The sequence below is a fragment of the Larimichthys crocea genome, chromosome VI, assembly GCF_000972845.2.
Source record: "Larimichthys crocea isolate SSNF chromosome VI, L_crocea_2.0, whole genome shotgun sequence".
NCBI classification, from domain to species: domain Eukaryota; kingdom Metazoa; phylum Chordata; class Actinopteri; family Sciaenidae; genus Larimichthys; species Larimichthys crocea.
Genome location: NC_040016.1, coordinates 22,792,644 through 22,811,083, shown reverse-complemented (window position 1 = coordinate 22,811,083; position 18,440 = coordinate 22,792,644). Strand labels below are relative to the sequence as shown.

The window sequence follows — 18,440 nt, the reverse complement described above, 5'->3', positions numbered from 1 at the left end:
AACAACAATTTTAAGAAACTTCTGAGCCACTTGCATTGTCAACACATTAACGCATTGTTAATGTTGTCAACTGTATATTTGAACTGGCTGCTTTCCATAGTTTGTGAAATGTATCCTGACATTCTGCAACAAAGGTCTCAATAAAATGTGACTGCGGTCAGTGATGATGAACACGGCGCCCACCGTGGTCGACGTGTTAGTTTATTCATGTTATCTTGCATGCACAGTTCGTGACGGTAAGATACAGCAGAGAACTTCTGGACATCTGCAAAGTTCATCACAAGTTTAAACATCATGTGTTGGATTTTATGTTCACCATCAGGCGGGCTCATAACACCATAAAGGACAATACACACCCATCAGGTCCAGGACGAAAGGTCCATCAGACTCATTCAGTCACACTGTAACTGTCACTGTGAGGTGAGATGATTTTTCATTTCAGGTTTTTTATTTTTCTGTTATTGTGTTGTGTCTCTTGTATAAACCGTGTTTTATTAAACCTGTTGAATCTTGAGTTCTTCTTTGGTGATTTATATTTTTCATTCTGATGTTACATGTTGGGATTTTATTGATTTCTCAGCAGGATTTAAATCCCGATCATCGTCTTCCTTCTTCCTCTCTTTCCTTTGGCATCTTAATCTCCAGCTCAGAGCAGCTCTGATGGTATTTCATATTCTGCTGCACTGCAGTACCTTTCAAAATAAAGCACCACTCCTGACCCATTTAGATTCCACGCAGGAGCTCAGCACACACACAGACAATGTGCTGCAAACTGATAATACATCCTCTTATTAGTGTAGAGAGAATGAGGGAGAAACATTAAGGATACTGAGACGGAGAATATTTGATAGAGAGACACAGACAGTGATGGAAGAGGAGAAAGCTGCTAATGAGAAATGCCATTTTCAGTCATGGAGGCGTGTTGATTGAAGAAATGTGACAGGAAGCTTCTTTATCTCGTCTGTCCAGGTCTGATCAGCGTGGACGTTTCAGCCATGAAGACACAGCAGACTGTTTTCATCTATGTGTGAACACAAACATGTTGGAGCTTTCAGACGAACGAAAGAAAAGACGAGAGTGGACGGCCGGGTCTGAACAGGAAGGACAGAACAGAGGCGACACAAAGGAGGTGTTGAAAGGAGGACGTGAAACTCAGGACAGACGCTGCAAAAAATACAAAGAAAGAAAGAAAGACAGAGGGCTAAAACCTGGACGTAGTCTCTGAGACGTCCCCGCAGACTGTCTAAAACCTGGACGTAGTCTCTGAGACGTCCCTGTTTTTGTTTTACTCAGACGTGGAATCTTAGAATTTATTTGGACTAAAGGATGAAATAGTTCTTAACGAGCTGGCTCCCTGCGGAGCGACTGATTCCTCGTTAAACATCTTCGTTCCTCGTTAATAGCTGCTGCTGTTGTTTGTGTTGTTCAGGGACCTTTAAGCTTTTCATTAATGTCAGACTTTAAACACTCACAGGAAGTTCAATTAGTGCTTTTTGTTTTTACACTTTGAATTCTTTTTTTAATCTTAATTAATGTTCAGAGTCGCTTAATGAACGTAAGAGAGAGAGAGTGTGTGTGTGTGTGTGTGTGTGTGTGTGTGTGTGTGTCCTGCAGGTGAACATATTTCCATGACGGCTCACTGCTGCCACCATCTGGTCACCAGCAGAACAGCACCGTTTGTCTCTGTGCAGCTGTGTTATTGCCCTTTTCTACGTCCATGACTCCTCCGTCAATGTATCCATGATTATAAATGTAATCTATTACCATGACTATACTTCTGTGTCACATGTCTTCATGCAGATGATACGGACTTCAGTTTGTCTCCTGTGGACCACATCAGTCCAGGTCTCTCTGGGTTCAGGTCTGAGTTTAAAACCTGCTTCTGTTTGAAATGTAATAAATGAAATGTGAACTCATTCATTCAGATCTGTCACTGCTCTGTAAGAAACACTGTGACACCAACAACAAACGCCTTAAATACACTGAGGGACGAGTCAGGAGGACATCAGGTCCAGGTGTGTCAGGTCCAGGTGTGACAGGTCGGGACCAACAAGGTTTGAGCTCAGGAGGCTGGAGTGGGCGGAGAGGACACCAACTGTGACTCGTTGTGAATTAACTCAATAAGAGTAATTAGCAGTGTGATAATTAGAATAACTTCACTGAAATAAAAATGAACTGAGGAACTCTGCACGCTCAGTGGGTACAAAGGTTCTCATCACTGAAGAACTTTCAGCTCCAACTTTTATTGTTTGGTTTGATTGTCTAGTTTCAGATTTTCATCTTCAGTTCGACTTCCCATGTTCTTGCTCGGTTCTTTCCACATTACAACTTTACAGGTGTGACCAGGGCGTACGAGCGACACAGGGAGAGTCTCCAGGTTTGGTTCAAACTTCCCCACGTGTTGATTTTATTTAACACTAAAATAAAAATAAAGATGTATCCCAGACAGACAGTTATTCATGAAGCAGCAGATACCAAACAGCCAACGACACTAAGAAGGGTTACAAAGACCACGCAGGCCGCCACCGCTGTCAGACACTGAAAACAACAAGCCCGTCCAGATTTGTTTGGTGACACAGGCAGTGATCACTGTCTGCATGTCACATGCATATATAACCTCCTGATGGGTAACCAGTCACAGGTGTGCAAAGGGCGGAGTTAGGATGGCAGCCTATTGGCTCTAAGCCGACCAATCACAAGCTGCAGATCAACAGGCGACTGAAAGTTTGGAAATCTGACTCGTCCTTTCTTACGTATCTGTTCATCATCTGCATGAATGCTGCACTTATGTTGTGTTATTGTGATATTCAAACATGCTGGACGTGTGTGTGAACATAAGAGGGCGCTGTTGCCTCATCTGTCTTAGGAGTTTTATATTATTTATATTATTATTTAATTCTTTTCTTTTGTTGAATTAATTCAGTGATTTTATGTTTATAAATCTTCACCTCAAATCGTCTGAAATCAGGTGAGATCTTCTGAATTCATCATCAGATTGTTGGAGACATGAACAGGTTTACAGGTGGAGGTATGAAGAGATCAGCCCATCATGATAATCACATCATCCACCACGAGTGTGAAGAGTCGACAGTCGGGTCAGAAATCTGAGAGACGGATCATCAGGAGCTCTGTGTTAAACGTTAGCTCTGCTATCTGAAGAGCGACCTGCACACGAGACGCAACGTTCCTGTTTGTGTGTTTACTGATGTTAATGAGTGGTGAGGTCGACGTCCTCTTCACTCTCTCCTCCTCTGCCATTATGTCCATAGACTTCTTCTTCTTCTTCTTCTTCTTCTTCTTCTACTAACACTCCCCCGGCTAACAGACTGAGCTAACATGAGCTAACAGCATCTAACAGACTGAGCTAACATGAGCTAACAGCATCTAACAAACTGAGCTAACATGAGCTAACAAAAACTGAGGCTAACTATGAGCTAAAACCAACGCATCTAACAGACTGAGCTAACATGAGCTAACAGCAGCTAACAGACGAGCTAACATGAGCTAACAGCAGCTAACGACTGAGCTAAACATGAGCTACAGCAGCTAACAGACGGCTAACATGAGCTAACAAACTGAGCTAACATGAGCTAACAGCATCTAACAAACTGAGCTAACATGAGCTAACAGCATCTAACAGACTGAGCTAACATGAGCTAACAGCATCTAACAGACTGAGCTAACATGAGCTAACAAACTGAGCTAACATGAGCTAACAGCATCTAACAGACTGAGCTAACAGCAGCTAACCCAAACCGGTAACATGAGCTAACAGAAGCTAAACAGACTGAGCTAACAGCAGCTAACCAAACTGCGCTAACATGCGTACAGCAGCTAACAGACTGAGCTAACATGAGCTAAACAGCAGCTAAATAGAGACTAACATGAGCTAACAGCAGCTAAACAAAAGCGCTAACATAGCTAACAGCAGCTAACAGACTGAGCTAACGACGAGCTAACACCTGAGCTAACAAGCTAACACGACTGAGCTAAACATGAGCAGCTAACAGCAGCTAACATGACTGAGCTAACATGAGCTAACAGCAGCTAACACAAACTGAGCTAACACAGCTAACAGACTGAGCTAACATGAGCTAACAGCAGCTAACAGCTGAGCTAACCATGAGCTAACCGCAGCTAACAAAAATGAGCTAACACTAACTACAAGCTGAGCTAACAGACTGAGCTAACAGACTGAGCATAACAGACTGAGCTAACATGAGCTAACAGCAGCTAACCGACTGCGTAACATGAGCTAACAGCAAGACCACAGGACTGAACTAACATGAGCTAACAGCAGCTAACAGACTGAGCTAACAGCAGCTAACAAACTGCGCTAAATGACTACACAACGCACTAAAGACTGAGCTAAACTGAGCTAACGCAGCTACAGCTGTCAGCAGTTTACTTCACTGTCCATCATAAACTCTGTAAAATCACAGAGAGTTGAGGCGGAGCGCCGGAGGACATCAGAGGGAAAACCAGAGAAAACATTTCCTCCTAAAAAATGATCCAGTTTCACCAGAATCAGTGAAATAGTTGCTGGTGTGTGACTTAGTGCCGGAAAGCGTTACGTACTTCTCCGACCGGAGCCCAAAGTTACCTAGTGATCCTCCATGAGATCATTGTTGATGTTTCAGCTGCAGTGACAGATCAGTGTCAGAATGTTTCTGCAGTCTGACCTGAACGTCGTGCTGTTTTTCTGGCTTAGAGCTTTTGATTGGAGCTGACAGGACTAATTACCCAGGGAGGAGTACTAATGCTTCTGCAGACGTAACCTCACACACACACACACACACACACACACACACACACACACACACACACACACACACACACACACACAGACTAGCAGAGGCTCAGGTCATTAAATGTGACAGCTGCTTTGGACGAACAACTCCAATTCATCTCTGCATGTTCCTCTGTGGACCAGAACGTTTAGCTTCTTCTCAAACCTTCAGGGTCCAGTCCTCCTCTGTGTGATGGGAACCAGAAACTTTAAATCACATTCAGACCCGAGCTGGTCCAACAGGCGGTTGGATGGTTTGATCCTGGACCCAGATCATTCCCAGTGAATTAAAACATGAAGATAAAGTCCTGATCTTCTTTGTAGATAGTTTAAGATTTCATCATTGACAAGAACCAGAAATGTACATCACTATGTTGATATCTATGCTTTTATTGTGGCGGGATTTTAATTTTCCGGAAGCTGTCAGATTGTGTCGTGAGTGGAAAGAGACAAACACCAAGACTTCAATCATATTAACATGTTAGTTAATAAGCAGCTTATTATGGATTTATTACCTATTAATTAATAAATAATATGAAGTGTTACCAACACATTTCTAAAGCTCAGACAGGAAGCTGTCGTCACACACACACACACACACACACACACACACACACACACACACACACACACACACACACACAGGCCGAGCCTCTCGGGTTATTTTGGGGGTCAGCTGTTGTTCGTCCCGTCAGCAGGACCTCCTCCTCCTCCTCCTCCTCCTCCTCCTCCTCCTCCTCTCCTTCCTCTGCCTCTCTCTGACTCCTCTTCACCTCCTCTCTCCTTCACTGATCTGGTAAGACTTTTCTCTCTCTCGTTTGTCTTCATGTTGTGTTTGTGTCAGTTCTCAGCTTTTCCTCATAGACGTTGAAATGTTGGAGCACCTGAAGTTAAAGCTGCTCGTCTCGTCTGTAACGTGGCTCAGACACATGGAGGCCGTCCATCACGGCTGCCATGACACAGCACAAGTTGCTTTGTCACAGTCGGTTCTGTAAATATCCGTCCTCGCTTCACCGCTTCACTTATTCTCTAAATTTGATCAAAGTGTTTGTGACAGAAACGTGTGACACGTCTGAGACAGCGACACTTTGTTGTAAACACGTCGATATCTCAGAAACATTTTCAGCTGGAAAGATTCATCAACTCTTCAGGTTTTACAAACAGTCTTTGTTTTTCTGAAAGTTACATTATTTCCTGTTTATCTCGGCTCTAATTTCTTACACAGAAGCTGAATGTGAAGGGTGACATGGCGACTGTATGTCCTGTAGTCAACAGAACAAGAAGAAAACCAGGCTGAGTCCTGATCACATCCAGATTCTTTAAACAACGCTCCACATTCATTTGAACTGAACTCACTTTATCTGTTCTCGGTGGTGTTTCTATTATTGTGTCCACCCTCCGTTGCTTATGACTCATGGTATGAACACGTGTTCTGAGGATAAATTCATCAGGTAGAGACGAGACCATGACGAGGTGTTTACTCTGACGAGGCTGACAGCTTGAAATTCAGCAGGCCGGACTGTGATTGGTTGTGTAACTTAGTGGGTGGAGCCTGAGGAGGGGGGGGGCGGGGCATGAAGCAGGTAAACAGGTAAAGTAACTGAAGTTACATAAACACACAAAAAATGTTTCCTACTGTGTGTGTGTGTGTGGAAGTATGACCATATTTGGACGCTCTCAGAATAGGGACTATAACAGCTGTGTGTGTGTGTGTGTGTGTGTGTGTGTGTGTGTGTGTGTGTGTGTGTGTGTGTGTGTGTGTGTGTGTGTGACAGAGTGGGGGCTGGTTGGCTAATTTTAACTTAGCAGATACAATAACGGTGGCAGCCGTCATGTTGCGACAGAGCAGATAAACACACACAAACACACACTGCAGGACAAACACACACACACACACACTGCAGGACAAACACACACAAACACACACTGCAGGACAAACACACACACACACACAGCTCCAGCTGTCATGGATTTGTCGTCACACTGAAACATTTTAAAGCGTCAGGTCGTCACTGAAATCACTGATTCATTCTCAGGAGAGTCAGAAATATCCAACAAACTTCATGAAATCAGTTTTTCAGAACTTTGTTAGTCCAACGATCCAGAAACCCAAAGCTGGTCGGGTTGTTCGAAATAAAAATGAAAATATTTCCAATATTTATGCACCTCAAAGTTAGGGTTAGCCTCAGATTGTTCATGCTCTGGGGACCATGACAAGGCCTTTAAGTATTCAGACCATGAGTAAGTGTACTTAAAGGGACAGTCACCATATATCTCCAGGTTGAGTCAAAGTCTTTCACCTGGATTTGAAGGTGGACGTTTGTTCCAGCTCTGTAACTGAATCCAGCTCCATGTTTAGTTTGAGTCCCGGAGGAGCTGAGAGACAGAGAGCGTTCAGATGCTGAAGACAGTCAGATATTTTGGTCACTGTCAGACTTTACACTCTATTCTCTGACACACTGAGCTGGTGTCATGTGTTCTCCTGGCCTCTGTTTGCAGTCGAGCAGCAGCTGAGGGTTTTTTATGGAGACCAGATCATCACTCGGATCTAACCTCTGATCCTGTTTCTAAGAAGATTGGTAGAAAGATTTCAGAATGGATTTTTGGTGTTCGGACGCAGAAACTTTTACAATCATCTCAGTTTTTTTTTGTTTTGTCTGCATTCAGGTGGAGAAAGTTCAAACTCATCATCATCATTTCTTTGTCCAATCCCCTGACAGAGTCACTCTGTAAAAAGGCAGCATCGTCTGCGTAGAGGTTGATGTTATTATGTTAATGCTTGATTCACCTACACAGAGTTTAGTTTCAACTATTTTGCTCCGTCTGTGGATTATTTACCTGACCACGGTGTTTTTGTGACTAAACCAAATCTGAACCTCAGTGGTGCAAATGTTACAAATAAACTGACTTCAGTCTTATTTTGTATAATGTGGTCGGATGGATTGAACTGACTCTGCCTTACAGAGAGGCACCGCAGGAGTTCACAGGCTGATTATCTGACTATATATAAATCCATGTTCCATTAATAACATGACAGCCTGCTGTGATCCGTCTTATTAGACGGGATTAAAAGATTAATACCAGATGTGGATTTAGCTGACAGATATCTTTAGTTTGTTGATCACATGTTTCATACAACAGAAGATATAATGTACTGTTCATACCTTCACAAACGTCCTTTCACTCGATTATTCCAGAACGCTGAGGATGGAGACGTCGGTGAAAGCAGCTGAAGTGTTGATGCCCCCTCAGCCCGACATGGATGCTGAAAGCGAAGCTCCTCCTGCAGCCTGTGCCGCCTCCTCGGACTTCTTCGACCCCATGGAGGAGTTCAGCAGGCGGCTGGAGGACATCATCAGCACCTACGGCTCCGCAGCCAGTGTCATGGACCGACAGGTGAGGTTAAAAACAAACATGAAGATGAATTTCAAACTATGGGAACATCGGTGTGAATGAAGTCTTGTTTGATTCAGAGTGTGGTGGATGCAGAGATGGAAAAGATGAAGACCGAGACAAAGGAGGACATTGCAGCTGCCATGGAGACAGGTGAGACAGCAGCAGGATGATGATGAGTCTTGTCCATTATCTCGAGATAATCTGACTTTTACTCCAGAACACTGGAGCCTACAGGAAACTGCACTCACAGCTCTTCCTCTACTCCTTCTGTCCGTCTTGGTCTGCAGAAGTCTCTCTCGTCATGCAGAGTTTGAACAAACTCTCGTCTCCAGAAGAGAAACTTGAAGATCTGGTCAGGAGATACGCTGAAGTGGTGAGAGTCTTCAGAAGTCTTGGAAGTGTTGTCATGTATACAGCTGAGACAGTGTGTGTTTGTGTGTGTGCAGGCCGCCCTGCGGCGCTGTGATGACAGGAAGCTGTGCGTCCTGCAGCAGAGGTTGTCCGTCCTGCTCGACGAGCGGCAGCAGCTGCAGGCCGACAGTCGCAGCAGCGTCGCCGCTCGCAGCAAACTGGAGGCTCTGTGCAAAGAGCTGCAGAGACACTACGACGTCCTGAGGGTGCGTACCAGCAGCTGGAGGGTGGATGAACTGAGCAGTGACTTTATATTTGACATAATTCTGCAGAGCAATCTGACGACTGAACCTCTTTTCTTTCACCACCCTTCACCATCCATCCACCCTCCAGGAGGAGACACTGAAGCGCTGCAGGGAGGACGAGGAGAAGAGGAAGGAGATGACCGGCCACTTCCAGATGATGCTGACAGAAATCCAGGCTCAGATCGAGCAGCACAGCGTCCGGAACGACAAGCTGTGCCACGAAAACACCAACCTGACCGACAAACTGGAGAGCCTCATGGGCCAGTGCGAGCTGAGGGAGGAGGTGAGGTCAAAGGTCATCACTTTGATTTCTGGATTAACGGATCAAGCGATTAACATAACTCTTCTTCTTCTTCTTCTTCTTCTTCTGCAGAATTTGGAGAAGATCAACAAGCGCCGTGACCTGCAGCAAAAACTGACTGAAGCCAAACTGCAGCAGGCCAACGCTCTGCTGAGCGAAGCCGAGGAGAAACACAAGAGAGAGAAAGAATACGTGAGTTTGAACAAAGTGCACACCTGGAAGACGAGTCGACAGGTGTGCACACAGGTGGACCTGCAGGAGGAAACTCTGTTTTCAAAAACACCAGACTTAGAACTTCACTCACAGATTCTGGTGAAACTCTGAGTCGCTGATGTTGAACAGCTGACTGACCCAGATAACAGAGGTTCCTGTTTGCACCATGGTCTCATCATTTATTATCACTCACATCGTTTTTCACATTATTCTGATGTTTCAATGTTCAAGCCGATGTTTTCTTTTCCTGCTTCATAAATGAACTGTCATCTTGTTTAAAGTTGATCTACCATCATTGGTCTGACTTCTTCAAGCAGTCATCGTTGCATTGATTGACTGTGTATTGTCTTTGTCGCCGTAGTTGCTTAGGGAGGCTATTGACAAAACAAAGAAATGCTGTGCTATGAAGGAGCAGGAGCTGGCCATGAAGAAGAAGGTAAAGAAACGTTTGTAACGTCTCCGTCTGTTCTCTTCTAACCAGTTACTGGTTCAGGCCGCTGAGTGGAAACTTCAGGCTCAGACATACAGAGAGCAGGGGACTGTGATGCAGGCACAGGTGAATATTCACTGAACAAACTAACATGCTGACAGCAGGGACAGGTAGCAACACACCTGGAAGTTTAACGGGATGACAGAAAACGAAATGTTTCATGTGTTCAGTTAACCGGTGAATTAGATTTTCTGTCTCCTCCAGAAAATAACTTCAGTCTAGTTTTATTGAACGTCTAACAAACATTGGAATAACCCTTGAAAAACCAAACAACTCTGCTCGACAGTTACACAAAATGACGTAATCTGTCGGGGCTGACGGGATTATTCATATTTCCATCTTTGATCCCCAATTTTAAAGTTTGAATTAATTTCATTAATCAATATCTCAGACATGTGGATAGATTTGTTTTTATTTATTCAGTTTTTTTTAATTGCAAAATTGTTTTTTACTAAAGAAATAAGACTTCATCTTTATCCTTATTTAAAACCCTAGATATTTATTTATTTATTTATTTATTTATTCTAATAAAAAATGATTGCACATATCCAAATGCTCAAAAGACAGAAACTCAACTCTGAACTCAAACGAATACAGATAAAATGGTCTCAGGGTCACAATTAGTTATATTATGTGTATTATAATAAATATATATAGTTATATTATGTGTATTATAATAAATATATATAGTTATATTATGTGTATTATAATAAATATATATAGTTATATTGTGTATTATAATAAATATATATAGTTATATTGTATTTAGTGCTGTCAAAATTAACGCGTTAATTTTGTCGATTAATTTTAAAGAATTAACGCGTTAAAAAAAATTAACGCAATTAACGCGGTTTTGTTTACTTCCGGTGGCGGCCGCCATTTTGGATGTGGCAAAGTAGAGCTTTGTTTCCCAGATATATTAGTGTGTGTGTGTGGTGTATAAGAGGCATTAACTTAAAGCCCTCACGGAGACTGCGCCTGGGCGGTCGCCACACATTGCCCATAGCTAACAACCGGCCCTGCTTGTATTAGTTTACGGGCAGATCTGCCACATCCATATGGCGGACACGTTAACGTATCGCAGCACGGACCACCTGCTCAATTGCGGCGTCTGTATATATTGTCTATGATCTTCCTAACTAAAGGAGAGTCTATGGCGGAAAGTGGATAGGACGGACTTTAGGGGAACATTTCATTTAAAAGTTCCTGACGCTTGTCAAAAACAAGGCAATTTGCAAAGTTTGCAAAGCCGAATTTAAATTCCACAGAAGTAACATGACTTTAACATATCACCTCAAAGCAAAACAACCTGCTGAAATTACCTCCACGGGACCTCGCCAGTCTACACTACAGGAGTGTGGCACTCGTCAGTATATTTCCTCATTCTGGCTTTTTTCTATTTGCACTGTGCATATGTGCACCCTAATCCAATAAAATGAATAAATTTAAATATACTTTCTCTGTGTTTATTCTACATTAATTTGATCATTTTACATAAATAAATATTCATTATAAGTTTCAGTCTTAGAAAAATGCATTTAATTTATTGATACGTTTATTCATAGATTAATCGCGATTAATTACAGAATTTTTTGCGATTAATTAGTTAATTTTTTTTAATCGATCGACAGCCCTAATTGTATTATATAGTATAAAGTTCTCGTAGTGCAGTTAAAAGTTCCCTGCCAGTGTTTTTTATTGTGTCTGATGTTCTTGGATTCATCTTCCTGCATTAATGTTTAACGCTGAGCTCATTTAAATACTACTTTAATGTACAGCAATGCATCATGGTCTGTAAGATCATGATGTTTGTCTGTGACGATAATTAGAGTTTATTTATTATTTGCAGGGTTTTCATTGGACAGCAGGTGGATGAAGAACTGTAATCTGAAAAGTAACTAGTAACTTAAGCTGTAGAGTAAAAAGTATAATAATAAGTCATTTCAGAAGTCTCTGTGACTTTGACTCAGACCGGACCTCAGGCACTTTTTGAGTTCGGCGCTGTGAGGTCACTGAGTTCAGTTTCTCAGTCAGGTTGGATCCTCGTTTATTTTTTATTATTTAGCATGAATGATTAACGGCCTCCAGCAGTGTGTGTGGCTCGTGCTTAATGACTGATGTAAACTGTAATTCGTCACTTACAGATCCAAAACTCAGTGTTTGCCGAGGTTTAGACCCAAAATCAGGTTCTGGTTCTTCAAACATTAATTATCAATTATCTGCCTGTGTTGGGCTGTTTTTTATTAATTGTGGTTTTGTCTTCTTGAACAATGTTTCCATTGAGTTTTTCAAGAGCAAAGTCACATTTAATACAAGTAGAGACAAACATAAACATAAACTTCAGCCTGAAAAGATCCAGGGTGTTAGATTTATGGGGCTCTATCTATAGAAAATGTTTTTTATTAGTTCATAGCCTTCATCTTTAAGAAATGTGTCCTGTGAACATGCAGGAACAACCTGATGAATATTAGAAGACTCTCGTCTCTCTGTCTGTCCACAGCTGACCCTCTACGCTCAGAAGTTTGACGAGTTTCAGGAAACTTTGTCCAAAAGCAACGAAATCTACGTCCGCTTCAAGAAGGAGATGGATAATGTAGGTGCTGCATGATGGTGTGGGTGTGTCTCTGTCTTTATAAATGTTTTAAAATTAAAGATCTCAAAGTATCTTTACTGTATTTCTGAAAGAAAATCCGCCCATTAGAAGTCTGAGAACCCAAATATGTCAAAGTCCTCTTACAAACGGGACTCCTGCATCTCACTTTGAGATGTCCATGTCTCGAGTTCCTAGAGACGTGGACAGGCTCAAAATATCTTCCTCCTTCTAGATGTCTGACAAGATGAAGAAAATGGAGAAAGAGTCAAATCTGTGGAAGACGAGGTTTGAGAACTGCAACAAGGCTCTGAATGACATGATCGAAGAGGTATGTAGACCCAGTATCCTCCCAGTAATCATAATCTGATACGGCTTGTACAGTTTTCTGTACAGTCCAAAAGTGATGCTAGAGGGAACCAACAGCGTTTTCCTTCTGTTCCAGAGAAACGAGAAAGGCAAAGAGTACGAACTGTTCGTCGTGAAGATCCAGAAGCTGGAGAAGTTGTGTCGTGCCCTGCAGGAAGAGAGGGTAGTCCTCTACAACAAGATCAAGGAAGTCCGCCAGGCTAATCTAAACGTGGCAACAATTGTCTCTGCCAGCTCTAAACCTGAAGACGTCCCCGAAGCTGAGGGTGAAGACAAATCTGCTCTGCTGATGGAGCTCCAGGAGATCGAGAAGGAGGACCCGATCTTAACGAAGGACATGAGCCGTCTGAGAGAAGAGCAGGCCAAGCTCCAGGAGTTTGCCGCCTCCCTGTTAGCCACACCCAGCTACAACGATGACGATGAAGGAGGTAATGATGAGTTAGATCCTGAAGAAGACGCGATGGCTTCTGCGTTCTCCCAGTTCCAAACCAAAACTAAGGTCAAAGAAGAGGCAGTTTCAGTCCCTGAGCAGGTTGTAGAAGTAAAATCAGAGGTACCAGAACCGGTTCTGCCACAGCCAGATACAGCTGAGGAGGTTCAAGAACCAGCCGTGTCACCACCAGAACCTCCAACACCTGCAGAGAAGACTTCTGAAATTACACCAGCAGACGCAAAACCAGAAGCAGTAGAAGTTCAAACCCAAGAGGAGGACAAAGAGGTGCAACCTGTCCAATCAGATGAGGCGACCCAGCAGCAACCTGCAGAACCACTACCAGAGTCCGAGCCTGAGAAAGTCAATCCACCAACAGACCTGAAACCAGAAGCCGCAGAGGCTGAGCCTTTGGTCGAGGCCGCTGAGGTCAAACCAGTGATCCCAGAGGAAGAACAGAAGGACCAGGCTGAAGCAGGACAAGCACCAGAAGAAGAACCGGAAAAGAAGCAAACCCCAAAGAAAAAGAAGAAGAGGAACGTCAAGAATGTTAGCTAAAGCTGTGTGTGTGTGTGTGTGTGTGTGTGTGTGTGTGTGTGTGTGTGTGTGTGTGTGTGTGTGTGTGTGTGTGTGTGTTAGCTGTGTGCGTAGCTGCTTTTACAACAGTCAAAATCTTTAGTTTGTCTCAACTGGTGCAGCTGCAGCTCAGGTTCTTCTCCAGATTCAATTCACCAGATGAGGACGGACAAATAAAGCGACTGTGTGTCACAGTCTGAAAGTTTAAACCAACGTTTAGTTTGTCCTGCGAGAACCAAGAGAAGACGGAGAAACATGTTTAAAGAGTCAAAGTCATCAGTCGCTTCCATGCCAGTTAAACTGCAGTGTCACTTTTTAAAACGAGACATCACGAAGCATTGAAACGCCAATAAAGTTTGTTTTTTTTGACAATTTTACACATTTGTGTTCAGTTTTTTCTGTAGAAGTAATATTAGCTGGGAATTTTCAAACTTTCCATGGGAATTAACAGGAATAAAGTGGGAATTTACCCTCTAACAGGGAACTCAAGTCCAGTTGTGGAAAATATATTTTAGCATGATTTGACTAAAACCTACACAGGTTCTGTTTTCAGTCTGCAGGTAAAAATGAGTGGAAATATATTCCTGATGTTACAGTTCAACAAAATGTCCAAGAGGTGGAGCCGTCACCTGCACAGGTGAAGGTTTCACGCCTGTCTGTTATTATATTCAGACCGCAGTACAGTGTTACGGCCACTAGATGGAGGCAGTCTTCTTCACATCACCTCTGTATGACTGACGTTTCAAGGCATTCCTGGAGAAAATTCAAGGCGATGTCTGTGATGTAAATGAGCACTTTAAGGTCTCCTCTGGGTGAAGATCACCTGATCATCATTTAAGGTCAATAATGAAGAGACAGCACAGGTGATAATTAAATCTAATTAACTCACAGAAACTCCCCCCAGCTGATTACTCACATATAGTAACATTTTATATTGCAAGTTTTATGAATTATTTGAGGCGTCATCTCATGTAACTTTTGGTGAAAATGACCCAGAGTGTCGTCGAATAATCGAATCATTGTGAACGGAAAGCAGAATTATTCTGACATTAAGATTCTTTAAACAGCAGAAAAATCTTTTTTTCCTCAAAGGCTCAGAGGTGACTGTCAGACATCTGAGCCAGAAAAACGTTAACGAGTAAGAGTTAACGATTATTCAGAGAAAGAAGTACAAAGGGTTTTTAAAATGTACGATAAGAGCCTCAAAGGAGGAGCAGCAGGAGGAGGTGGAGACGTGGAGGAGGAGCGTTTGATTGGAGGCAGCAGAAGTTTTGAAGTGCTCGACCTTGTGACAGAAGATAAGAGTCGATTTAATGAGCCACTGATTCATTAAGTTAAAATCTTAAATGAACTTACACACACACACACACACACACACACACACATTTAACAGAAACCATGTGAAGAGATCTTCAGGTACCTGCCTGCACACGGGTCACGGCACATTCAGGGATCACAGAGACAGGTCTGTCCTTCACTTCAGGGTCAGGTCGTTACCCACAGCTTTCACAGACGTCAGCGCCGGTCCTGGCCACATTTGCGCCCTGGGCGAACACCCACATTGCCCATAGCTAGGACCGGCCCTGACAGACGTGGACGTGGACTGATTTTCAGGAACACATCAGAGCTCTCAAAGCACACACTCCCACACCCTGAACACAAGTCTTCAGTCCACGGGAGGTTTCAGCAGCTGCAGCTCGTTCACGTTAACGTTCAGCCTGTGCTGCAGCTTCAGATCCCGACAGAGTGAGAGTTCAACGTGAAGCTATCTGCAGGAAACATGCGTGGCACTCGACTCCGTGCAGGAGGAAGTTTCTCGTGTGGCGGTGATTAAACTAAGCCGAGCTGTTTTCACCGTCATGAAACATGTGGATGACAGACAGGAAGAGTCCTACCTGCTCACCTTTGTTTAATCCACACACACACCATCAAACCATCCCTGAAAATAACCAGCTTTACTCACCACAGAGACGTACCAACACTGATAAAGTCTGACTCACACTCGATGTTTCAGTTCATCCCAAAGGTTCAAGAAGCTTCTGTGAAATTACAGCTCTGCAAACTCACAATTAGTGCAGCAGAGTGAAGGAAAACTACTCTGAGCTTAAACACAGAGTGGTTGGATGGTTGCAGAGAAATCACAGTTATATCGGTTTGTTCTTCAGATAACTCATCACAGACGGGTTCACGTTTCCTATAATCACCATCACTCGACTCAGAGTTCGTGTATCTGCAGTGTTGTAACTGTCATCACCTTTACCTGCTTCAAGCACGGCTGCAAGTCGCCTACAACAGGTCCAGAACCAGGTCCAGAGAGAGGACAGCCACCTGAAACAGTAAAGGGACTTTCCCTCAAGCAGACGGCTTCAAAGTGTGGTGCTGCTTTTATGAAGAGAGTTACATTTTTTCATGTCGTGCAACAAAACTGAACAAAGAAACAAACTGAGCCAGAACATCACGAAAGCTCTTTAAACGACTCTGCAAATGAACCGGAAGCATAAATCAGTGTGTGCTACTGCGGCTCCAGGCTGTCCAACAGTCAGAACATAAAATATAATCACTGTCAGTCGAGGTCTGACACTCAGAAAGCATCAAATAACAGAAAGCATCAAATAACAGAAAGCATCAAATAACAGAAAGCATCAAATAACAGAAACCATCAAATAACAGAAAGCATCGAATAACAGAAACCATCAAATAACAGAAACCATCAAATAACAGAAAGCATCTGTCTCAATGCCACACAAGTCGTTTTAATGAATGTTTGCTACGTGCTGCATGTTGCTGCCCAGCAGCGTGATTCAGAGCTGAATAAAAAGATTAACACTCTTCACCTCCGTCAGACTCAGAGTTTCTGTCCGACAGCTGCTGCACTTCAGAGGAAATCCATATCACACCGGGGGAGCTGCTGGTTACTGATTTCCTGTGAGGACCAGAATGAGTTTTAAAGTGTCGCCTGGAAATGACTCATTTGTTTTTCAAATTACGCTCTTAAAGAAATATGACAGGACCATGTTCAGAGGTTATGAGGACGTGTTTCCAACTGGGGTCCAGATCAGGTCTTGGGTCCGTTGTCATTGTCAGGGTTTGTTCACACTGATTTCTTTCTCCGCCCACGCTCGCTCCACCTCCTCCGCCTGCAGGGCTGCAGCCTGAACAAGACCTTCAGATCCAGATCTACACTCTGTTCCTGTGTTTGTGAGTCTGTCATTATCGATGCAGTCTGTGATGGTGTTGTCTCTATTGAACTCCTTCCAGCTCAGTGCACAGCCAATTATGTGCATCAGGACTGATGGAGACATTATCCACTGTAATGGACACACAGACACAGTACGAGGCTCACGAAGCAGACTGTGGCTCGTGTACTTCAGACATCAGATATAATTCTTTGGAACGATGATGATCTGATCGGACGGCTGGCTGTAGTTTTGTAATTTCTGCCTGTCAGACCTTCAGGACAATCTGACATGATGCTCAGTCGTGAGCGTCTGCGGTCCTGTTTCAGGAGCAGTCCACGTTCACAGGCTGAATATAGCTCGAAATTTGAATCTTTATGCACTGAAAGAAGCTCATAACACGTGACGGGGGAGTCCTGCTCGACCGCAGGACTCTGATGAGCGAGCATGAGGCGGTCATTTTGTTCAAGAGGTTGATTTAGAGACAGATGATACCCAGAAAACCCTGACAGGATACTGCTCACTGCTGGTTCAGAGGTTGTGTTGGCAGACTAAATAACAAAAGATTGGCTGCACAAGTTTATGACTCTGCAGTGTCTGACTCACTTTTTCATTGTATAAAGAAACCTGAAACTCCTCCAAACCATCAATCAAACCATGATTTACATCCACTGTCCCATGATTTAACAAATGTATGACATGATGTCCAAACATTTGAAAATCTTTGAGGCTTTAAAGTGTAAAGAAATAAATTCACGTGTCCTAAACGTTTGGCTTAAAGCTTGTTCCTTTCTGTGGGTGAGAGTCGAGTCAGCTCAATTAATACATCTCTGCTAACTGTGTGAAATCACTCAGTGTGAATAGTGCTGCTGCAGCTCGAAAAATTACTAATGAAGCGCCTCAGCTTTGACTTTGAACGCTCTCTGCAGGATCAATACTTCACTGCACCTGCTGGAGGTTCACGAGGTCCATAGAAGCTGCTGACTGCTGGGCCTGAAAACCTCCTCTTCCTCCCCCGGTGGTCCAGAACTCCTGTGGTACAAACACTAACAGTCCCCCGGCTAACAGACTGAGCTAACATGAACTAACTTCTCTTCTCCTCTGCCATCATGTCCATAGAGGCTGCTGGGCCTGGTTACCTCCTCTTCTTCTTCCTGGTCGTCCATAACACTCAGTTCGTCGGGTACCCGTCGCTCTGAGCTCACCGCCAAGCTGACGAACTGAGCTAACATGAGCTAACAGCAGCTAACAAACGGAGCTAACAGCAGCTAACAAACGGAGCTAACAGCAGCTAACAAACTGAGCTAACATGAGCTAACAGACTGAGCTAACATGAGCTAACAGCAGCTAACAGACTGAGCTAACATGAGCTAACAGCAGCTAACAGACTGAGCTAACATGAGCTAACAGCAGCTAACAGACTGAGCTAACATGAGCTAACAGCAGCTAACAGA

General features: G+C 43.4%; 1 protein-coding gene across 2 annotated transcripts; it reads left to right on the top strand.

Annotated features, from left to right (window-relative positions):
* The first annotated feature begins 5,528 nt into the window (after positions 1-5,528).
* Positions 5,529-14,187, top strand: txlnba (taxilin beta a). Of its 2 annotated transcripts, none has more exons than XM_019254672.2 (11): positions 5,529-5,585; positions 7,987-8,185; positions 8,263-8,335; positions 8,473-8,558; positions 8,632-8,802; positions 8,930-9,124; positions 9,215-9,334; positions 9,837-9,911; positions 12,346-12,438; positions 12,671-12,766; positions 12,881-14,187. In XM_019254672.2, exons 2-11 carry the CDS (start codon positions 7,997-7,999, stop codon positions 13,790-13,792), a joined length of 2,010 nt encoding a protein of 669 aa, XP_019110217.1. In that variant the 5' UTR covers positions 5,529-5,585; positions 7,987-7,996; the 3' UTR covers positions 13,793-14,187. The 2 variants fall into 2 exon arrangements, with proteins under 2 accessions (XP_019110217.1, XP_019110219.1); XM_019254674.2 differs by lacking the exon at positions 9,837-9,911 and adding an exon at positions 9,717-9,791.
* The last annotated feature ends 4,253 nt before the right edge of the window (positions 14,188-18,440 follow it).

Coding starts and splice junctions, on each gene's coding strand:
- txlnba (XM_019254672.2), top strand. CDS start 7,997: ATGGAGACGTCGGTGAAAGCAGCTGAAGTGTTGATGCCCCCTCAGCCC. Junction 8,559..8,631: donor TCAGGAGATACGCTGAAGTG/GTGAGAGTCTTC, acceptor GTGTGTGTGCAG/GCCGCCCTGCGGCGCTGTGA. Junction 9,125..9,214: donor AGTGCGAGCTGAGGGAGGAG/GTGAGGTCAAAG, acceptor CTTCTTCTGCAG/AATTTGGAGAAGATCAACAA.